Here is a 24560-nt window from a genome sequence, read left to right as displayed (position 1 = left end):
CACTTGGTGCTGCGCATGAAGAGAGCTGGTAGCTGTTGATGTGATCTACTCCTACTGACATTTAGAGGTATGGGTTCGCCCTGCTAAAGCCCGAATGAGACCTTCTTAGATATAAAATAATATGCTAAAATAGGGTGCGCGAAATATAGGTGATATAGATTTCTATAGATTTTGCATTGTAACATGCTATCACCCTTTGCTTACTATGGATTAGTGACTATGCTGCTGACTCTGATTTTTATAATCTGCATTTTGGTATTATACAAGATACTGCGTTTGAGAACTTTGCATTGAATAATAAATATTTCAAACTTGCACTTGTGTTCTTTGACTCTCAGTTTTGGTTTGAAATGATTATATAATGAAAGAGTGTTCATGTGTTCCACGATTCCTGAGGTATTCTAAAGTTCATGTTCTGGTTTGTCTAAGACATGGATCATTCCATAATGAGCCATGAGACACTGTAGCTAGCTAGGTAAGGGGATTTCTGACACTGAGATGAGTTTTGGATCATCCTAACTCACTGAGGTTCTAGATCTCTATGCACAGTTCTGTGGGAGAACGGAAACCCTGCTACATGGCGCCCGTACGTTGTTGGCCTTAAACATGACACTCGAGTAGTATATCATTCAAACCTTGAGACCTTCATTCCCGTTTCCGGTAAACGGTGGTGTCGGAAAAACCTACCTATTTTTTAAATAGGTCTTTTCAAGCTTGAATTCTTCTAAAAACGGTTTCTTTGAATTACTACCCAGTTGTGCTACAAAGTGTTCTTTGTCTTTTTTCTCTTCCTGTGCTACCATGGCCGTGGACATACCGCAGCATAGCCGCGTCGCGGTTCGCGACCACTTGCGGGCATATAATGTCCCTGTGGAAGGCTTGGCTGTGGTTCTAGTGGTGAGTGCGGAACATGCGTACCTGTACGAATTGTTTTATTCCTGGGTAACATTTCCGGAAGTGGACGCTAATTCGGGTGTCTTCCATTCATACACTGCCTCGGCTGTACCGGCGGCTTATGCTCCGTACAGGGCACTGGAAGTACCTATAGATGCTTGGCAGCACGGAGTTTGGTTTGGTGGCCCCCTACCCCATTCTTTAACGGCTCCGAGGTTAGGTCCTTTGTCCATTCCGGGCACAAATTGGCCCGCTTTGGGTGGATTTACTCCTCACCCTAATCGCGCTACTTGCAGTGTAGCTGAGCTGCGGCGTCTTCATGAAGTCGCGGTTGGAGTGATTAGGGCGCTGGTTCATTACATTGGTCGTAATGTTCATGGCGCAGCCCCCGCAGGTGCGCAGCTTCGAGCGGAACAGGCTGGTTTGAAAATCAGTCCTGTCTTGGTGAATTCCGTTATGGGCAAGAAGCCCCAGGATAAGGATGATTTTCCTTACTGGCTTGCCGAGAAATTCGACCAGCTGGAGGCCGTGTTTCCTAATACGACTCCGGGTGAAAAACACCGGATTCTTACGCTTAGTTTACCGAAAGATTTAGCCCCTGAACTTGCTGACTGTGAAACTTGGGGTAAGACTTTTGCAGCGGTTTACTCGAGGTGCTATGGCACCCCGTCTGTGTCAAACCTCTCTGCGGTCCTTAAACGTGTTCAGGATGATCACGGACCGGAGTCGGCGGTTGAATTAGGTATGCGCCTGAGCGGCTCGTTTGAGACGGTTTGCGGTCTTATCCTTGCGAATGTCAAGGGGGATGCAGTGAACTTTCAGGTGGCCAATGCTCTGGCGTTAATTCCCGATGCCGAGAAACCCCGTCAGCTGGCAAGAATCATTGTGGCGGCTTATAAAATGGTTGGCCGCACTTCTAAGGGTTTAAAGGCTTTTTCTGAAAAAGAGAAGAAGCAGCCCCAGGGACAGTCTTCGGAAACGGGTGGACAACCCAAGTCCAAAAAACAAAATTGGCCTAAAAAGCAGAATCAGGGTAAGCAACAACAACAGCAGACACAGGTTTCTAGTCCTACGCCTTCGCAGCCTGCGCAGTCAGATCGAGTTTATGATTTGCGCGATCGCGCGACGATTAGACCAACGCTCTCCTCGTTCCTTTCAGGACTCATCGGCTCCGTCAACCGGTGGTGGAGGGGGCGGCAGGGGCAGGGGTGGCCAGCAAGGACGTGGCCAGCCCCGCACGCGAAGTGAAGGGGATCAGCGGGACGACTCTACGCCAAAGAGACCGCAGTTTGCCAAGAAGAAAGTCGCAGCCTTAACGGCGCATCGATATGCCCCAGATAGTGAGAACGCGGCTTCGGAATCTGACGTGGGCTCTGACCTTGCTGGACAGCGCGGCGGAGATTACCATAGTGAGAGAGGCCCTCCGTCCACTGTTGAAGGTGACAGCGACTGAAACTTTTATTGTGATTGAAACGGCTGATACACATGTTGCTCCCCCTGAAAGACTTTTTGAAATTGTCCTGTTAATTGAAGGTGACATGCAGCGAACTGTAAAAGGGGTATTTTGGGAAAATCTTTCGGATACGTATGACATTTTGCTTTCGGAGGCTGACTGGCCCCCACCTTTTGTTCTCGCAGCTCCGCGAGGGGAGGAGGTGATCCTCCCCAGTTTCGCGCACACTGTATCGAGAGTGGAAGCGCTGCATTTTGCAGAAGAGTGGGCTCTGGCGCTTGCGCCGGCTGTGTACCGAAATCAGTGTGGCTGGGATAAATTGTCCCCTAGCCATGAGATTCCTTTACGGTCACAGCCGCAGCCACAACCCCAGTATCCCATACGGGACTAAAGCTTCGGTCGCGGCTATCCTTGAACAATTGGAATATCAAGGTGTAATTGAAACGTGTGTGTCACCGATGAATAATCCCCTTTTTACTGTTAACAAGCCGGACGGCTCATATCGTCTGGTTTTGAATTACCGGCATTTGAACTCGCATTGCCGTAACTGTGCGGTACAGAATACTCACGGCTCTGCCCTAGTGAATAGTCTTGAGCGCAAACGGTTCAAAACCACGCTTGACATTTCCAATGGTTTTTATGCACATAAATTAGATGGTCTAAGTTCCCAATGGACCAGTTTTACGTGCGGCGGAGTACAAAAAATGTTTAAACGACTCCCAATGGGATATAAGAATAGTCCTGGAGTGTTTTCCGCCCGCATAGTCTCTCTTTTGGAGAGCTTCGATCCAGTTGCATGTTCGTATGTGGATGACATTTATCTCACAGACGACGAACTTTGGGTGCATCTGTGTCGAGTAAATAGCATCATTTGTAACTTTGCAGACATGGGTTACAAGTTTAACTTTGCAAAATCACACATTGCGGAGTACACAGTGTTGTTTCTGGGTTATGAACTTAACCATGAAGGAAAGGGGTTGGCTCCTCACTTCCTGGAGAAATGCGCGCAGTTGCGCTCTCCGACAACACTGAAAAAATTACAGTCTTTACTGGGTTTTTTAAATTTCGGAAGGACATACATTCCGGAATATGCCCAGCGTATCAAGCCTCTATATGCCTTGGTACAACCATCTTTTTCCAAATCATGCTGGCTGCCTGAGCATTCAGCCATTCTGCAGTCTTTGCAGGCTGATTTGCTCGCTTCTGACTACTTACAGACTTGTGATAACCAGACCAACCTGGTGATAAGAATTATCCCTGGGACGGTGGGTTTCACGTACCTGACTTTTAATGAAGGGGATACTGTACCTATTGCTTACAAGTCGCACTTGTACACTTCGGCTGAACTGCGTTTTTCCACTGTGGAGAAAGTTTTAACGGCTGTGCAGATGGCAATTCTTAAGGAACGTACCCTGTCGCAGGGAAAGCGCATGTTGGTTGTTACCCCGTGTCCTGCCTTGGAGGCGGTCACGAAAGCCAGTGTACCGAATTCTAAAGCTTTGCACCCTCGGTGGATTCAGTGGGCTACATCCTTGACATCCCAGGATGTCACGTTTATTTTTGACGCCGCTTTACGGTCGCAGGAGTATTTACAGTATGAATTTGTTCATCCTGCTCCTTTAGCGATGCGGCCGTTGGAGGATTTCCATTGTATCATTTACACTGATGGTTCGGCGCAGGTTGCGCATGGCTCTAAACATGCCTACGTTTCCGCTTGCGCCATTGTAGTCGGTGCCATGGTGAACGATGAGTTCAAGTCCAGTGTTGTGCACACGCAAACACTAGGGGACTGCACCGCACAATTAGCAGAGCTTCGTGCTCTTATGCTCGCATTGGAGTACGCTGATCCTTGTGTGACGACTTTAATCGTAAGTGATTCTTACTACTGTGTCCAGTCTTACAATGAGAACTTGTTCTTTTGGATTCAGAATGATTTTCGTGATTCCAAAGGTAGCACAATAAAACATAAAATGATCTGGGTCCGAGTGGCGGAACTTAAAGAGAAACTGCCGCTCGTGTATGTGATTCATACTCTCGGCCACCAGCGCGTGGGGGTCCACGCTGTTGGTAATTCGCTTGCTGATGAGGCAGCGAAGTCTGCGGTATCGAAATACTTGGTTGCAGCAGTCACGAGGTCCAAAAGCAAAATAGATGATGACATCTTGGCGGCTGTTGCTGCCACGGAGAAGGGAGGTAAATATCCTGCGGGGTTCCCTTCGAAGTACACATACCACTTAAGTCCCGATAAGGTTCCTTATGTGAAAATTCCTGAAGTTGGAGAGCGTCTAGTTCCCAACTCGGATCGCAGAGCTTCTCTGATTACAGCGGCTCATGAAGGTGTGGCGTCTGCGCATGCGGGCGTCTCAGCCACTGTATCTCAGCTACAACAGAGGTTCTGGTGGCGGGGACTGTACAAACAGACGCGCGATTATGTCCTTATGTGTGACATTTGTCAGCAGATCAAGCCTTCTACTGCTGCGCGTCCGCCTCAGACACAGTTGTACATCTCTAATAAACCACTTGGTTGTGTTTATTTGGATCACTGCGGTCCTTTTTCTTCTGATACTGCGTATAAATACATCTTAGTAGCAGTTGACTCATGCACACGCTTTGTGTGGGTATGGCCGCATCGAAGCGCTGATTCGCGAACTGTCATTAAGGATTTGCGTGTCTTTGTGGGAATCTTTGCTTGTGGTGCTTTCCATTCGGACCAGGGTCCGGCATTCGCCTCTAAGGCATATAAGGATGCTATGGTTTCGTTGGGAGTACAGGTGAAGTTTTCAAGTCCCTACAGGCCTGAGGGCAATTCTGTAGTAGAAAGAATGAACCGCGACTTAAAGCAATCTTTGACAGCCCGAGTTATAGGCACTGGTAGAAACTGGCTGACCCACCTCTATGGCGTGCAGCGTGCGCTTAATAATCTCCCTAGAAGGTCTCTGGGTGGGCGGACCCCATACGAAATGCTCTTTGGTATCAAGATGTACGTCCCTGACCTCGATGGTGCAGACTGCCAGGCCCAGGCCGCGGCCTTTGACGTAGATGAACATTACAATGTTTTACAGGATCTACAAAAGACCAGAGACAGTCTTGCTAAGGAACACTTGCCCTCCACGTCGGATGATGCGTTGCAGATCCCGGTAGTTGGCTGGCTACCCCAAGTTGGAGAACTGGTTCGAGAGAAGATCGATAACAAGAAGGAGTTTGGTCCCTCATATCGAGCACCGGTTCGAGTCCTTGGAGTGAAGGGCACAAGAACAGTCATTTTACCACCACTTCCAGGTCGTAAAGAAAACAGATTTATTTCTATTGACAATGTCAAGACACACAGGGTGGCCGATTCTTCATAGCATGACACCGGCTGTATCCTGTCCTTCCATGGTGAGGCACTCTGTGCTGGCTATTACATCTGGTGCAGATCAGGAGGTGTCCCTCGAGATGCCTGCAATATCCAGTCCTTTATTAAATACTATTCCTGTTACTAACATTGATGAGCTGACCTATGCAGAACCTGCTGATTTATCTATGTCCGATTTACAAGCACGTTTGGCTAACCAGTCCAGATTCTCTTTTGACTCTGATTCGGAACTTTCAAAGAAACCATCGACTATTGCAAAATATGCCACGTTGTTTAAAAAACATTTTCTGATTCCACCTTGGATATACATTTGGCTGATACTATTTTCATTTTATCTTTTTATGTCAATTGGTTTTGTGTTTTATTTTTTTCGCCTGATCGATGGCCATTATGTGAAAGAAAGAACAGGAATTCGGTACCTTAATGGAACATTGGCCCCTCTTTCCTCCTCACATTCAGCACACAGACTAAAAAGAGACTTAAATACAGTTGAGATTACTGCTTGGCCTGTCCTTGATGGGATTGTGTGGGATGCGGTTAGGTTTCAGATACATGGCCCCACAGAAGTTATTAATGTTCCTAATGTGCTTAGAGTAAACATGGGAGATGTGATTAAGCAAAATATTCGTTCTGATGATTGGGATCTTCAGGCCGTTGAAGCATTGTTCTCTGATTTGAAATATTATGCGGCCTTTGATGCTGAGGATTTGTACTTGGATTCTGTTAATTATGGTGATTTGTTTTGCTATCAACATTATGGAAATCATTTCTTACACAAAACGAGTTCCGGGAGGGTTCCGGTGAACTACACACAGTGGGAACATTGTCCTGCGCCTTTGCAAGGAAGCTCGAGTACATTTCTGGGAAAATACTTATATTTTACAGATTTTAATCAATCGAATCCTGAGTCGTTTTATTTTAAAGTGGAACAGAAATTCATGTCCAAAGTCAGACTTACCGATACAAAATTGCTGTATTCAAAGTCCTTTCTTGACAGGTTAGCTGTAGATGGCTATGAGTTATGGAAGGAAGCTATTGACCTTAAATCGGTTTGGGGTACCAAAGATTGGCAGGTACAAGGCACTGAGGCTTTGCATCGTGCATGTCTCATCCCGAATCACATGTTGTTTTTAAATTCTACTATTTCCCAGACAACATGTTTTGGATTGGCTACATCTAAAAAATTAAATGCACCAACCATCCCTGATTTGGAAGAATATTCAGGCTGGAATAATTTCACTACATTGTCCATAAGTGAGATGCGAGACCTATTGCACAATTCCTCCTTTAATATTTCCAGTTTTGATCCAGATGGGTGGCTTTTGTGGCAAAAAAGCTCTGATTCTTGCCAACGTCGTTTTTTGGGTTTGTCTGAAGGTTTTAAACACATCAGGCCGGATCCCCGTTTTGAAACAGATCACACAGTTACTACTTATTCAGTAGGCAAATTGTGTCAGAACTGGTTGCAACATTCCACTTTGGCTGCAGTAAAACTGCATCTGTCACGTTTAAATGAGAATATAGAACTGAATGATTTTATAAAAGGTCCGGCTAGGGGTAGATCTAAACGCTTTCTTTATGCTGTTTACAATGAAATTTGGAAATTTTCACAAGTTGAGGCAGCTAAACGCCTGAGGGCTATTGATCAAGCAAATTTGGAAAAAGTGCTTGCAGTGGTCGATAACAGTATTAACATGCTTTCTTCCAGAATTTACACATTGGATAATATTGTTTCTTCTGTTGTTGATATTGTACATGATGAAGTGTCCACGTTATACCATGGTCAGAATCAATTACGCTCTGTAATGCAGTTTGCCTGGACCCTACAGACACTTAAGGCTGGTCGGGTTCCCTGGACCTCATTGAACGTTTCATCCCTTTTCGCCCCTTTTAATCTGACTGAAAAACAGCGCATGCTTTCAATGCGTGATGCTTCATTTTCTATGTTACATATTGAGAAGCTAGAATCCTTACCTTTCTCTGTTGCTGAAACCACTACTGCCACGTGGCTTATTCATGGATTAATTACATTACCATTTCCCTTATATAAATTTACTAACTGTATGCGGTATATTGCTATAGGACGATATGAACCACTAGGCAATGCATTCCTACATGAGGCATGGTCCTTACCATACACATACAGATGTCTGAAGGATGGAAAAGAAGTGAATCTTAATGGTGAGGAATGCACACAGTCACCTGACCATTCATTAATATGCAGACATATTCAGTTACACGGTTCTTGTAATCAGGACCGCCCAAATTTAGCATGTGTTTTAAAAGGCACGCCAGTTCCAGCAGTGGTTCCCACATTTACATTATTGGCTAATGGTAGTTATTTGCTTTTAAACAACGAGTTATGTTGTGGGTTATTAATTGGTGTGGCTTATGTGGTAACTGTATCAGAGCGTGTGGTGTGTTGCAAGAATGTTCTATACCCACCCACGCATGGGTCTTCAGATGTCTCCATCTGGCCACGGATTCCAACCTTGGAAGCGAAGTTCAATGGTTTAAGCAGAATAAGGGCCCTTTTGTCTCAAAAACAAGTGACCCTGAGTTGGGCCCGGGAAACTTATGTCCTTCACATAGCTAACACCCGCACAGAGGTGCAGGCGCTTTTAAATACTGATTTGCCGTTTCATTTCTGTGAGCTGGTGCACCAGATTTTTAATGCTTCTTCCACGACTGGGCTTGCACATTTTTTTACATTGGTAAGCAGTGGCCTCGTGACTACGTTTGAAAAAGTTTTTGGTATCATTCCCACGTTTTCCACTCTATTTTTTCGAGTTTGTTTGGTGGACTACCTGTGTTGCTGGCTGTAGCCGCTGGCATTTTATTGGTGTTTTTCTTCATAAAACATGGATGCCCATCCTGCACAAGAAGCCGTTCAACGCCTCCTGACACTGTGCCGTAATCGGATGCTCAATTACTATGGAACTTTACCGCTTGCAGCATTAAGCACGGCCTATAGATTGTCATTTCGGTTCACCGACTTCACGTGTGTCCAACCTGTGTTTCACTGCCTGAGCTGCGAGTTCGATTGGGCCATTGATTTGTGCCTATGCTTGAGGACTGCTCCTGACGTCGATTTTGATCAGCTAATGCGTCCCGTGGTGGCTCACGAGCTGATCTGTTCTGGCGAAAGAGTTATGGCCTTGGCAGCGATAAATGGAGTTCTGGGCCAATGGGAGATCTCTGCAGCAGCGGATGCCTTTTTGACACACAGCGATCTGGTGAACCCACCGAGTTGTCCTCTGACGTTACAGGAGGATCCGATGCTGGAGGAGCACGTATGTTCTTTCCCATTGCTGAATTGGATTGCTGAACTATTTTCGGATGATGGCAGTGATTTCATACTGGAGGCTGTTGCAACTTTCTTTGCATATACTTTCCAATCGTGACATGCCTGGGAGGAATGCTTTGTTGTGAAATATGAATTTCCCCTCGCTGAATTGGAGGGATGGACTGTGTTCAGCTGATGGAGAGTTCAATCACTTGATGTCGCTGAGGATAACGTCAATGTGGCACATGACTTTGGATATCGGATAAGTGCCTTGTTTTTTTTTTTCTTACATACATTTGAATTGATGCGACCAGGTCCTACATTTCATATTTTGGAGACCTGGCGGATAACTTTTGGTTCGAAAGTTTTGTTTTTATTTTTAGATTTGAGGCCACTGTAGGCATTCATACATATACATTCATACATATTTTTAGCTTATTTTAGCTCAAGATTATTGAACTTTGCTTTCAATTTTTGTATCTGATTTAGTATTGCCTTTTCCCTTATGTTTGACGGTGCTCGGACCAATGGGGGGGTGTCATATGGATACTTCGTTACATATATTGCGTTAAGTTAGCATGAGTGCATTACATGTTTAAACAGCCTTTTTTCCTTCGGCTTCAGTTTTGCACACGACACATACTTGTTGTTGTCGCTTTCACCCTAGAAGCGGTGAGGTGGTTTATTTGAGAATAATATGTTATTTCTATGCTATCAGCTTTGCCTGGTACACTTGGTACAACTGTCTGCACACTGAGAGCTGCACACTCTAAAATTAACCTAACACAAGGTTGCTGGGAGGCCTGATCCTCGCACCACATTAGACATAACACAAATAATGTTGATGCCAACATTTTGGGCTCTACGCAGGTTTAAGATAGAGTTACACGGAATGAGCGTAGACACTTGGTGCTGCGCATGAAGAGAGCTGGTAGCTGTTGATGTGATCTACTCCTACTGACATTTAGAGGTATGGGTTCGCCCTGCTAAAGCCCGAATGAGACCTTCTTAGATATAAAATAATATGCTAAAATAGGGTGCGCGAAATATAGGTGATATAGATTTCTATAGATTTTGCATTGTAACATGCTATCACCCTTTGCTTACTATGGATTAGTGACTATGCTGCTGACTCTGATTTTTATAATCTGCATTTTGGTATTATACAAGATACTGCGTTTGAGAACTTTGCATTGAATAATAAATATTTCAAACTTGCACTTGTGTTCTTTGACTCTCAGTTTTGGTTTGAAATGATTATATAACGAAAGAGTGTTCATGTGTTCCACGATTCCTGAGGTATTCTAAAGTTCATGTTCTGGTTTGTCTAAGACATGGATCATTCCATAATGAGCCATGAGACACTGTAGCTAGCTAGGTAAGGGGATTTCTGACACTGAGATGAGTTTTGGATCATCCTAACTCACTGAGGTTCTAGATCTCTATGCACAGTTCTGTGGGAGAACGGAAACCCTGCTACAGATTAGATTGAGTGTAGTGTGGTCCAATGTTTGGAGTACCGGTGGGAAAGTGGATCCTTGGGGGACCCTAATTTAATACTGCTAAGAATATTGCGGAACGTGGAGATGTCAGCGGAGTCCATTTATCTAAACAGGTGTCGCTGTTGGCTGGAATAATTTCCAGGGGGAGATGTTGTTTTCGGAGACTATCAGATCCTGAGTTTATTAGCGTAGTTGTCTGTTTATCAAAGTCAGCATAGATATTAGCAATTTTGTCAACAAAGAAATCAGCTAAAACATCACATTGCTTAGAGTCCTGGCATGTGGGTTTAGGCTGACAGGTGGCACCCGAGAGTTCCTTGACAACTTTGAAAAGTGCTTTTTGGCAGTTTTGTGCGTGTAAAACGGTTACATTGGCGTGCTCTGCTGAGCGATGTTGCATAATGAATGATATTTGCTTAGGGCTGATTTGTATAGTGATTTAGTTCTAGGATCGTAGTATTTGCACCAACGTCTTGCTAACTTTTTGCATTTTGTTTTTTCTTGTTTGAGTTTTTCAGTGAACCAAGGGGTGGGTGGGTAGTGGTGGTTATATTACTTATTGGTCGGAGGTAGACATGCGTCAATAGCTGAACTAAGCCATTGATGAATGATTGCATCACTATCCAAATTGGTGATGGAGGCTACCGGTCTGGTGTTTTCTAAAAAAAGGTTAAATTTGTTTGGTCCAGATCTTTCCAATTTCTGCCGTTCCTAGGCCCTGGTGGGTATACGGGGTTCTTAGAATGTAGCTCATGTTTAATTTGGACTTCAACCAGGAAATGTTCGGACCAAAGGTGAGCCGGCGCTGACAGCGAGTGGTGCATTTTTAATGAGAGTCTGGCGCTAGTGCGGTTGACTGAAAAACCGGCTAGCGTAACTATCTTTTTATCATGTGTAGTGCTTCGGTGCTATTTCTATTTTTAAAACATCTAATGGGGGGTGAATTTGTGTGCTGATGTAAAATACTTGGTCTGCACTTGGTACCCACCTGATTCGGTCCCCGGTCCGTCACGGGGATTTTGTGCTGCTTCAACGGAGGGACATGACTCCTCCCCCTTGCTGCGTCACTTCCTCGACTCCCTACATCAGGAGATGGTGACTCGTCCGTGCAGCGGGCGAGCGCAGCGGGCGCGCCGATAGCGTGCCGAAGGCGCGCCAAAGGCAAGCCCGTCTGCGCCCGTCCGCAGCCGGCGGGGGACAGGGGCCACGACCCCTGGACGAGATGGGGCAGTAATACGGTGGAGCGCGCAACAACTCCGTGCCCTTTGTCCCATATTCGCTAAAGCCTGTCTCCATAACCTAAAGGCGGAAGAAGATAACAGCTGCAAAGAGTGTCAGTTTAACTGGCACACTAGAGTTACGCAGAAGGGTGAGGACATTAGGCTTATATGTGGGCTACTGAATACCAGATCTATGCGGAAGCATAATCTGGACATATACGATCTGCTCACTGATATGAAACTCGACCTCCTATTCCTCACCGAGACGTGGCTTGACTCCAACTCTGAGCCGGAAGTAGTTGCTTCCCTCCCGGCAGGCTATACCTTGGTGAGGTTGGACAGAGCCTTGGGTAGAGGTGGCGGGATAGTGATAGAATCTAAGTTGCCACTATACTGTCAACTCGAACCGCTCTCCATTGCTGACAGTGAGACAGGAGCCTTTTCTATTAAGGTCAATGCAGGCAATACGGTGAAGGGCTTCCTGGTCTACCGCTCTCCAGGTCCATTTACTCGCTTTACTACCAGCTTGATTGATGGTATAATGGAAGCAGCCCTGCGTAGGGATAAGTTTCTACTATTAGGGGATCTAAACATCCATTTGGATGACCCACTGGACAAAGGAGCCACTGACTTCTGTCAGGAACTACACTCTCTCCAACTACATATTAGATCCCAGGCCCCTACCCATCAAAAGGGCCACTTACTGGATCCTATCTTTGCCAACTGGGATGAAATTGAAGTTAAGACCCCCTTACCAACTCCCTGGTCCGATCACTTCTTAGTGCCTTTTGAAATAAATGTCCCTGCTGGCAACATCCAAAAGCGAACTAATCCGAAATACTCGAGTCGTTATTGGGCTGCTTTTTCCAAAGCCAAGTTCGATACTGCACTGATTAAAGGCTGGAGACCGGGAGGTCAGGATGCTGATACCGCATACGATAGATTGGAAGGTTGCATCAATGATGCTTTGGATGACATAGCTCCCCTTTGTCATAGGAATCCCTGTAGTAGACCCCAGAAATCCGCACCCTGGTTCAGCGATGAGTTCCGCCAAGCTAAGGCGGAGTGTAAACAACTCGAAAGGCAGTGGAGGGTGGCCTACCTTGATCAAGCAAAACAGAGGAATAAAGATAAACGGAGAGACTATCATAGCTTAATCAGGTGTGCCAAAACAACCTATTTTTCAGGCAGAATTGGGGAAGCTAAAAATTCCACGAAGGGTTATTCAAGATCTATAAAGAAATCTCTCTCTGCGGTTCATCTGTTGACCCATCCAGTGTCTCAGAGGAATCATGTAACCGCATCGCTGCATTTTTTTCTGAAAAGGTGGCTACCATCTACTCCACTTTTTCAGGAGGAAAGAGAAGGGGATTGAAGTTTAGTGAGAGTGAACTAGAGGATGTGGGTGTCAATAGGCTGGAGAACTTTCTCACCCCACCCTCTGACGGCCTACGGCAAATATGCTGCTCCATCAAGTCAGGATCCCCTCGCGATCCGGCTTCGCCGAAATTACTTGCCGGGAGTATCGAGATCCTTGAGCCTTATATTAGGGATGTTTTAGAGCTATCATTTAAATCGAACACTGTACCTAAAAGATGGAAGCAAGCAGTAGTACTCCCGCTTCAAAAAAAGCCTAATCTAAGCTGGGACAGGTTGGATAATCTTCGTCCCCTACCTGGCCAAATTGGCAGAAAAGGTGGCCAATCTTCAGCTGATGGCTTATGTGGAGAAGGCCAATCTGCTCCATCCAACTCAGTTTGGCTTTCACTCACGTCACTCCACTGAGTCAGCGCTGCTTATGGCCACTGAGACCATTAGGCAAGGGGTAGATGAGGGGCAGATGATGGCCCTTATTCTACTTGACCTAAGTGCAGCTTTCGACACTGTAGCACATTTCATCTTGCTACAGTGTTTGAACAAGGGTGGAGTCACAGGGTCAGCGCTGAGGTGGATCCAATCTTTTCTGTACGATAGGGGCTTTCAGGTTAGACAGGGAGAACACTACTCTTGTATGTTCAATTTGGATCAAGGGGTACCTCAGGGCTCTGCCCTGAGCCCTACCCTGTTTAACCTATATGCTTCCCCCGTAGCCAATATTGTGGAAAGCCATGGCATCCAATTAGTGTCATATGCCGATGACACACAGCTGGTCATCTCGCTGTCACGGGCACCCGATGTGGCGGCATCCAGCTTCAGTGCTTGCATGCAGGAACAACTGCCTGAAGCTGAATGGGACCAAAACTGAGGTGCTTGTGGTAGGGGGTGGTCCGGGTGTGTGGTCCTCTGCATGGTGGCCAGCAGGCCTAGGCACCACTCCAGTGCCCTGTCGGCAGGCCAAAAACCTCGGGGTGATGTTTGACTCTGACCTATCGTTCACTCCCCAGGTTGATCGAGTGGTTGGGATGTGCATTGCAATACTCAAGAGTCTGCGGAAGACTCTGGACCTGCTCCCCGTTGGTGCCAGGCAGACTCTGGTGCATGCCCTTGTGACATCGCGAGTAGACTACTCCAACCTCCTCTCACTGGGGACCACGGTAAGAAGCCTTAATCGCCTCCAGGTGCTACAGAATGCTACAGCCCGACTGGTGCTGAGGCTTCCGAGAAGAACGGCCTTTAAAGCGGCTCTGAAGGCCCTCCACTGGCTCCCTGTTAGGGAAAGGATCACTTTTAAAGCGTTATGCACGTGTCATCGCATCATCGGGGGCAGGGCGCCCGATCCCCTGCATAGCCTTATCACTCCTTATAGACCTGAGCGGATGCTTCGATCCTCTGGCACCGGCCTGGTAGCTGTCCCCAAAATTTACAAAGCGTGCATGGGGGGCAGATCTTTCAGGCTCCTTGCAGCCAAGAGCTGGAACATGCTTCCGCTGGAGCTGCGTCTAGAACCTTCTGAGGCCAAGTTCTGCAGACCTCTCGAAACTCACCTGTTCCGGTTAGCACTTGTGTAACCTTCCCTGTCTGGCCCCCTCATACTCTCTCACCTAGCGCAGGGACACGCCGGTGCGCGTAACCAGGCGCTTTACAAACTTCCATAATAATAATAATAAAGGATGGCGATGGCAGGTTTACATAAAACGTTGGTAAGGTTAGAGAAGATAGGATCAAGTAAGTTTCCTGCTTTATGCGTGGGGCCGGAGTTATGGAGAGTAACGTTCAAAGCAGACAGGTCCACAATGAGGTTGGCGTTAGTGGGGCAGGAGGTCTCATTAAGATGTATATTAGGATCGCCCACAATCAAGAAATTAGTGGCTTGAAGTAGAAGGAAGGCAATGCGATCAGGAAGTGAGGCGGCCCAGGCACCGGCTGGTCCCGGGGGGAGGTAGAATAGTGTTCCTGAGAGAGTAAAGTTAGGTGAAAGCAGAAGTTTAAAAAAGGCCGGCTTCACAGTCCTGGAAGTCTATGTCATTCCATTTGCATTTATAGGAGGTTTTGAAAATTATTGCTATCCCTCCTCCATCTTCGCGGACACGGTTTCTTCCAAGGTATGTATAGTTAGGGGGTAGTGCTGTCACGATATCCGGACCAGAACTATCGCTTAGCCATGTCTCTGTGAGGAAGATAGCATCTGGTTGAGAGACAGATAGCAGGTCATAGATGTCTCTTTTATGTCTTGGGAGTGATCTGGAGTTTAGGCTGAAGAAGGTGAATTCTGAGAATTTGGTTGCGTTTTTCTTGATATGAGGGACCTGTACAAAATCTGAAACACTAGTGTTCAATTTAGATGGGGAAGGTGAGAGAGAGAAACCACAACCAGAGCAGTGCGAAGGGCTTAGGTCACAACTAAGGGGAGCATTGTGTGTGCACTGGGTGGACCGGAGAGACCGGAGGGCTTCTCGGGGGTATTTGAGAGGGCCAAGATGAAATTGGGCAGGGGTTCTGGCTCCAGACCCCATCTGGCTGCGAACGGGCTTGCCTTTTGCGCACCCGCTGCTTGCGTCTGCTGCGCGAGTCTGCTGCGCGACTGAAAGTGCAGTTGATTTAAGGGCGTAGGTTAGTCAGCTGCGAGCAGCTGATTGGCAACCTGTCCCAGAAGTTGTGAATCACTTCCTCAAAGCCCGGTTCCAGTCCCTCCACAGAAACCAAACGTTTGGCGGTGGACCGAGGACATAGAACACAAGTACAGGAGGTAATGCAAATTATTTGTGCTCAATACAATCTGCTCGTGTAAAGTGGTTTAAAAGCAATATGTTCAAATAGGCAAGGTGAATGAATTAAAAGCACTGATTGCATAGACTGAGTTTAAAAAAAAATATGAAAACAGCCTTTTCCCAAGCGCTCCTTTTAGCAAAACTTACACAGTGTCTGCCTTTCATCTTGAAGAATCAGGTGCTTACTTGATGTTATCCTACTCAGGTCAACCCATGAGTTGATGTTTTGTTGCTCTAGTTCCCAAATTATCTATACCCAATTCAGCATTTGTATCTTAGATAATTCCAGGTAGTTCAGGCACATGTTGTAAAGGAGTGAAATCCCTCAGGTGTTGGCGTATTGTCACTGCTGCTGCCTCACCTTTTTACGCTTGCCAATATAATGGTTGATACCTGTTCAAAAAGTCCTAACAATTTAATCCCTAAGTTCAGAGAAGGTGCTGCTCCAAACTCATTCAGTATTTATCTCAATACATCAGGAATTACTGCTATTTAAGGGATACCATGAGTCCTGGTATATATGGCAGTGAATACCTTACCCCAAGGGGCACAATCCTCTGTTGGGAGAGTGTTAGCATTCTATGTTATTCTTGTGGGCTTGTGTATGGAAAAAAAACGTCCCTAACTGTGTTAATTTATGCGCTATCCAGTATGGCATTTTCTCATGTCTAATGGGCACCTGCCTCTTCATCTTACCACATTTCATATAGACGTAATGCTGCTTAAGTGTAGTCTCCTTCAGTCATTGTTAAAAAAGTTTCAAGTAAACTGAGATAAGGGTTCATGCACAAAAGGAACTATTTCTCGTTTAAGATCGAATAAACCTACAGTCAAAGCATAAGATACCGGTCTGAGGGGGACGATTCCTATTATTGGCAAGGACAGGGCAGCATCCCCGGTTCAGGGGAAAATCACCAAGCCCACCCCAGACAAGACGGATGGTGGGACAAAGCTTCTCAACTATACTGCACTAAGATTTCCACAATTCAGTGGAAAAGGTCTAGAAGGCAGAGAGACAGCTTTCCAAGTCGAAGATGATATCACATTACAACAGACTGAACAGGCAACGCTCCGCTGCGGTTGGGCCTCCTGAAGAATAGGATGGAGGATGCCGAAGGCAAGTCCTGATGCAATAACATCCACATAGTAGGGGTCCCAGATGGCATGGAGGGACCTTGACTTACTGCCTATATCTCAGACTGGCTCTGCTCCTGGGCCCTGCAGGACTCCTTGTCGCCCTGCTTCATGGTAGGAAGGGCCAAAAGGTCCCTCCCCATAGACGGACAATAGCCAGGCTCCTCAACTTTGTTTACAGGGATACGATCCTGTGCAAGGCCAGGAAGAAAGGGGAACTGCTGTGCTCAGTACATAAGATTATGCTATTCACCGCCTAAATAATAAAAGAACAAAAACAGAGGTGTACGTTTGAGGCCGTCAGGGAGAAGCTTCAAACCATGCAGATCTCCTATATGTTTCAGTTTCCAGCTTCTCTACAATGAAAAGACTTTGGGGCATATGAACAAGCCCCTATCGCCACAGGAATGTCAATTTTTTGGAATGTTCCTGTGGCGATAGGGCCCTTGCCTTATGTACAAGGCATCGATAAGCAGCTTAACGTGGCTTAACGATGCCTTGTACATAAGGCACTGTTTCATGTTATGTTTAGCATGAAAGGGGCTTGCAGTGGGTGTTGTGGTGGGCATTCCACCGCAACACCCTTTGTATTTGACGCTGCCCCCTATGCACATGGGTGGCATACATAGAAGGCAGCGCCAAAATTAACACCAGGAAAATCCTGGTCTTAAGTTGGCGAAACGAGGAGAAATGCATTATTTTTTTTGCTTTTTCCATGTGATCTGCCTTGTGCAGCACACATGAAAAAAGCAAAATGCTCTGGTTTGTTTATGTACAAGAAGATGCTCTTTTCTGTAAATAAACATTTTATCACTTTCATGTGTGCTGTATGAAGCAACACGCATGAAAGTCACAAAATGGCATTTTAGGATTGTTTATGAGCAGGAAGGGACACATTCCTAACACATAACCAATCCTTCCATGCACATAGACACCCTTGCACTCTGATGCAAGGGTGCCTGCGTTGGTGCTAAGTTGTTAAACTTAGCACCATCGCAGGGGGAAATGCAAGGCTGTGCCACATTCTTGTAAATATAAATGTAAATGTACTTATATAGCGCAAATCACCGACCCGGTATCTAAGCGCTTGCTTAGGTAACCCGTCCTGGTATTCCCCTGTGAGATAACCCCAGCAGGGTATCCACAAGGTGAAAGCCAGGCATCCCACCGCAAGGGACCGTTGTGGCGATTAAGCAAGCTATTGCCCAGAGTCGCAGAGTGTGAACCCGTGAATCGAGTAGGCACCGGAGCGAGAATTGTAGAGTCCGTGGACATTTTAGGAATCAAGACCTGCCAAGCCAGGAATTGAACCCTGGTCCCAGACTGACCTCTGCTTCCAGGTCTGCCTCCTCTAACCAGTGAGCCACACTTCTCCACACATATGGTGCAGCCTTGCAATTCTGAAGTAGTAGAGCCCAGGAGGCTAACGACACGCTCCGCCACTTCTATTGTACATGCGCCCTATGTTCTTCGACGGACTGTGCCTGAGCCTAAGTGGAGAAGCACTGTGCCTTGGCCTCGGGGGCCAATAGAAGTCCCCCAACTCTGGAGGAGACTGAGCAGTGGTGATGGCTTAGAAGCAGCTTCCCAAGGGACATAAAAAAGACAGATCCCACCACAGATCGGCAGATAAGACCTATGATCTCCCATGCTAACAGTGCATGACCTCAGCAGATAGGTCCGCAGATATGAAAGGAGACAAGGGAGGAAAGTATTATGCCTACTGAACTTATAAAAGATGTCTTGTGGAGGGTCATGCAAGAATGTCATAACCTTGTTTCTGGAGAGTCAGAGGACCTCACTGTCTGACAGTTTGTGTTTTTGTTGGGAGTTATGTTCTTGTTTCTAGGGGAACAGATATGCCACAGGGGAAGTGGAGGGTGAGTTTGGGGACCAGTGGCTATTGGTTGCAGTTCCACTGGTGGTACAATGGTAAGATTTTGTTTTTACAGTTGAAAGAGCTCCACAATATGACCCACATTAGTTTATGAGTGATAAGAGCACAGGAATATCTTCTCAACTCTTGGAGTAACCAAGAATTGCAGGTCACCTAGGGGAATACAAGATAGTTTCCATGAATATCAATGCCTTCAATGAGAAGATTAAACGAGGGACCATAATGTCATACGTGAAAGGGCACATTCCCATTGTAGTTCCTGACCCTGACCCCCTTCTTGGTCCACCACAGCTACTCTTGTTTATACCACTTGGGCTATGTGAGAGGGTCCATGGGGGTGGCTGTACTACTGCACCACACCTTCCAGTTAGTAGTTAGTGAGGTACATCATGGCCAGCTGTGAGATTTGTAATTATATAAGGCATGTTAGATGGGAGTGTATATGTACTGCCTCAGCTGCTGGGAGTTATTTTGCGGCTGTGGCAGGTTTCCTGATTGTAGCCATCCCTGGGCTCACTCTTTTGGGGGTGACATAAATGCGTTATTAGACCCTGTGATAGACAGCTCCCTAAACTAACAGGCTTAGATCCTAAGTAGATGCTTTAGGTATATTAGACGTTTGGCGTCTCCATCATTGCACAGCGCGGCAATACACATTTCACTCGTGCCCACACTGCAGATCCTCATGGCCTGATTACTTATTTCTCCCATACTCAGACATGGGATTGGCCACTCAGTCTCGTATTATCCACGAGCACTATCTGACCACTCTCTTTTACTACTATTAGTGGGTGGCGGCGTCCAAGGTGAGAGGAGGGCTTGGGCAATTGAACTTCCAACTACACAAGAGTTCAATAAATTATCCAGTGTCACAGTGGGAGGTGTATAACATGGTCCTTAGAGGCCAGACTTTCTTCACTATCAGGGGTTTCACATGCTACCGCAAGGCAGACATGTGGCACATAGAAGGCAATATTCAATACTTTGAAGGCGCCACTGGCTCCCACACCCAAGAGGAGCAGTGTATGCAGGCACAAGTGCATCTGGATCTTCGACATAAACTGTTGGACTCCATTCCTTGGGAAAGGTCTACGAGAAGAGTGACAGAGCGGGCACATTGATTTATTGGTTGATGACTGCCTGCCGTCCCTTTACCACAATCAACGGACACCTGTGGAGGGTAAGGTAATAACTGGAGTGTTAGGCCTGGCAAAATGCTTTTACTCCCACTTCCAGAGCCTCTATGCAGACCGAGGCTCCTCACTCTAAGGTAATTCTGCTGACAATATCGGCAATGCCCTTAGGAAAAATCCAGGGCTCCAACGGGTTCCCACTTGAACTGCACAAACGGTTCAAGCTTCTTTTGACACCCCACGTCCAGAGCTCGATGATATGGTGCTCCTCAGTTGCATAGTCTCCCAGCACCTGAGGGGGCGACTGCCATTGTCATCCTGAAACCTGACAAGTCACGAAGGACTGTGGGTTTACTGAGCCATATCCTTTATTACCTTGGAAGTAAATATCCTCGCCACCCACCTGGAGGCTGCAGCTGCTCCATGTAGCACTCGCTGGACCGGGTGAACTGATTGGTGATGCCATGCTGTAGAGCAGACATTCAATATGGTACAATGGCTTATCTATTCACGGTTCTCCACAAAATGGGGTTTGGTCCTCACTTTTGCATTTGGGTGCAAATGCTCTACACTGGGCTGTAGGCTCAGGCTTGAGTCAACGGCGCCCTCTCCAACTAGTTCTTGTTTGAGAGGGCCAATCATCAGGGATGTGCTCTCTCGCCCTTGTTATTTACTCTGATAATGGATCCTCTATCAGAGCACATCACATAGATGCAAGTCTCATCCTCTTTGATTGGTAAAACAGAGATGAGGACAGAGTCTCTTCATAAGCTGAGAACATGCTCCTTTTCATCCAGAAGGCCCACGCACCTGAGACTTATGGAGATTATGGAAATCTTTGGGACAGCGTTACTTCTAAGGGTCAATTTATCCAAATTGACTCTGTTACTCATCCACACACAGGTGTTGAGTGACTGGGTGGGCCCGAGCCTAAGCCTGAACATAGTGGGAAATAGTTTTCACTACCTGGGAAGGTCAGTCCACTATCCCAACCTCACTACTGGGACATCAATGTACTCCTCTTGGTGACCCGAACATGGCAAGATTAGTTTGAGTGGTCGAAGCCACAAAGTTGATTGCAGGCAGGGTTGCCCTTTTCAAGATGGTAGCTCTCCCACTCTTCCTCTATGTACTACAGCACTTCCATTATGCAATACAGCCCTTGTTCTTTACTGAACTACAGTGGACATTTGTACCTTTCTCTGGACCAGCAAAACCTCCAGGGTGTCTTTTGCAAAGTAAAATGTAAATGCCAGCATTTGTAAAGCGGATGTGTCCCGGCGCTGGGTGCGGTCTGGAAGATTAAGCAAGCCAGATGTTGCTGGGCTAACCTGCCACCGGAGCTGGGGATCAAACTGTGAACCCTGTGGTCCGGAGTCAGGCACCCTGGCCAATGTGCAACACCTCTTCATCACACCTCTTATGAAGCTGGGCTAGGTTGAGCATATATTCACTTACATTACTTTTCTTTGCAGCTTGTCACCATAGATGACTGAAGGTTAGCCGAGACTGCAAGACTGAATGGATTTCGGTTGTGAGACCGTATCGGCATCTCCACACTGGGAGATGTCTATAGAGAGGGCCATATGTGCTCCTTTCATTGTTTCATGTTCTACTGATACAATCAACTGAGGGATGCCTTAGTGAGAGGAAAATGTTGAGCACTAGATGACAATGTCTGATTGGAGGCAATTATGGCCAAAGGACGTTTGTGAGATCAATGCGAATATGCCTAGTCCAATTCAAATACATTCACAGGATATATCACTCCCCCAAATGCCTCTTGGTGCATGTGTGCGCTGTGGTTCTGACCTTGGTAGCTTTTACCACACTATCTGGAAATCCCCAGGGGCACAAGCATGTCAGACACATGGGTCAGATGATAGGTACCCCACTAGAACTCGATCTAAAAATAGCTTATTGGGGATAATGGACCAGTGCAATCTGTTCAATCAGCATATTTGATCGTCAAAAGAGACCTGACCAGATAATGGAGATATGTAAAGGCCCCATCCATTCAATCGTTTTGTGGCATGGATTACCATGCCACTCTTGAAAAATTGATGCCTAAGTCAAGGGTACGTTACGAGAAGTATCTTCTCGTCCTCACTCGGGCAGAGTTAACGCATGCAGAGCGGAAACTCCGGCCAGAGTGCAGACGTGGAGATACTACTCGTAACTTAAGTTTGTGAATTCTGAAAGTCATAAACTTATACTTTTGGTCTAAGTTTACCTTTGTGAATTGGGCCCTGTTGGTAATATAGCTGGCAGTAAACATGATTCAGGTTATTTGCTCTGCGGTAAATAATGTAGTCTGTAAAACACATTTTATGATTTATGTATTAACTAAAAATTACTGCCAAGTGACACAAATACCAGCAGACATTTTAACTTCAAAGCCTGGTTCAGAATGTATATTATTTTGTACTGTCACTGTTAAAACATTTTGGCACTTTTTCTGTAATCGAGATGGACAGGAGTAATGCATTTACTATTTGCAGATACACAGCATAGATTATTTTATAAGGGAATGATTTCCTACTTCTATTCACTATAGGTGTGGTAAACATGTATACCAATGTTATGCCCACTGCCGTTCCATAGTAAAGTTCATCATCATTTAACTTCTGTACCACATCTCTGCATCTGTCAGTAAAAATGTAAACTAAAAGGTTACTTTACTGGGTGGGGCAACATCTTTAGTAATTATACACAAGCATAGTGCAAACATGTGTGGTGTTATTGAATTTTGAAAACAAAATTTGCTACCATTCACTTCATAGGAAGAGGTCCACATCTCCCACTCAATGCCTTTCTTAAGGCCCCTTTCACATCACTGTTCCTCAGGCTGTAGATCAGTGGATTTAACATGGGAATCAAAACAGTATAGAACACAGACGCTACCCTGTCCTGTTCTAGGGAATATGCAGAAGGAGGACGCAAATACATGAAAATAATTGTCGCATAGAAAAGGCAAACAGCAGTGAGGTGGGATGCACAGGTGGAGAAGGCTCTACTTCTGCCAGCAGATGAGTGAATCTTCAAAATGGTGGAGATGATTGAGATGTAAGAGGTGAGGATCACTGAAAGGGAAATCATTTCAGCAAGTCCACCAAAAAGGAACATCAGGACCTCAACTAGGGTAGTGTCTGAGCAAGCAATCTTTAGGAGTGGAGGGACATCACAGTAGAAATGCTTAATAACATTTGGTCCACAATAGCTCAGAGTAAATGTAGAGCTGCTGTGTATAACAGCACTCAGAAAACCAGTAGTATAGGAAGCAGTCACCCATCGCACACACATTGTTGTGTTCATTATAAGTGGATAAAGCAATGGGCTGCAAATTGCCACATATCGGTCATATGCCATCACTGCCAAAAGAAGACACTCTACTGTTACCGATGAACCAAACAAATACATCTGCACAGCACATCCAATAAATGAGATGGCTTTGGTTTTAGAAAGTAGGTTGCTCAACATTTTGGGGGTGATCACAGAAGAATAGAAGAGGTCCAAGAAAGAGAGGTTTTTGAGGAAGAAGTACATGGGAGTGTGAAGCCTAGAGTCCTTTGATATCAAGATGATGATGCCAAGGTTTCCTATAACTGTTGTCATATAGAATAAGAGGAAGACCACAAAGAGGAGCGGTTGAAGCTGTGGGTTACTGGTGAGTCCCAAAAGAATGAATTCTCGCACTGAAGTTAGATTTCTTGTCTCCATTCATTCAAAAGATGATAACTTTGAAGTGGTATGATCTGAAAATGCAGATGACATATACATTTTAAACTAGAGAGTTCAACAGCATCCTCGTCCCATCAGTTTTGTGCATATGTTTTTCTTTGAAAAAATAAACATCAATGTTCGTACAATTGCATTAAGATATGATACACTGTAAAATGAGACACAGAGAAAAAGATTGTTGACAAGAGAACGTTAGAGCAAAAGCAAGAGATCAAGTGAATGCTACAAGGGTTGAGGGAGAATTGAAGAGAGGCATGAATTGTTCCCTTTAAACTGCCCCTACTGCCAAAAGTAAAGGAAGGAATTCCGGAGGAACCAACAAGCGGTTAGTCGAACTCCTACACTGTCGCTGCTAGTGGCAGGCATCTGGAAGTAACTTGGGTAAGAGTACAGTGGCCTTTGAAAGAAGGTGTCTGGCTCAGAAATATTGGTCACTGCTATTGTTAGTGACATCTGAAACACATTAATTCCTAAAGCCCACAGAAAAACAGGAGGCTTGTTAATGTGTGTATGTTGATAATCCTAGAATTCCATCTACATATAGCATACAGTATGAAGAGTCTATCTTGCAAGAATTGTTGAGGCTTTAACTTAATAATCCTATTTCTGAAATTGGTCAAGCAAAAGAGTCTAACTAGCTATTATTGCTGTTTCTGCCATTGATTCTACATAGGAATGTATGGCAGCAGTTGGTACCTGGATGGCCAGGAACTGCTTAAAGTTGAACTCGGCTAAAACCGAAGTATTACTTTTTGGCTCCAGTGACAACTTTTTGAGTCCTAACTGGTGGCTTGCAG

At 45.7% G+C, this 24560-nt stretch overlaps 1 protein-coding gene across 1 annotated transcript; it reads right to left on the bottom strand.

The window, feature by feature from the left end:
* Positions 1-22794: 22794 nt before the first annotated feature.
* On the bottom strand, positions 22795-23742 carry LOC147735005 (olfactory receptor 5AP2-like). Its single transcript, XM_086952557.1, has one exon. It carries the CDS (start codon positions 23740-23742, stop codon positions 22795-22797), a length of 948 nt encoding a protein of 315 aa, XP_086808683.1.
* Between the last annotated feature and the right edge of the window lie 818 nt (positions 23743-24560).

This window comes from Lissotriton vulgaris, chromosome 1_2, assembly GCF_964263255.1.
Source record: "Lissotriton vulgaris chromosome 1_2, aLisVul1.2, whole genome shotgun sequence".
Taxonomy (NCBI): domain Eukaryota; kingdom Metazoa; phylum Chordata; class Amphibia; order Caudata; family Salamandridae; genus Lissotriton; species Lissotriton vulgaris.
This window is presented reverse-complemented; position numbering and strand designations above follow the sequence as displayed.

Coding starts and splice junctions, on each gene's coding strand:
- LOC147735005 (XM_086952557.1), bottom strand. CDS start 23,742: ATGGAGACAAGAAATCTAACTTCAGTGCGAGAATTCATTCTTTTGGGA.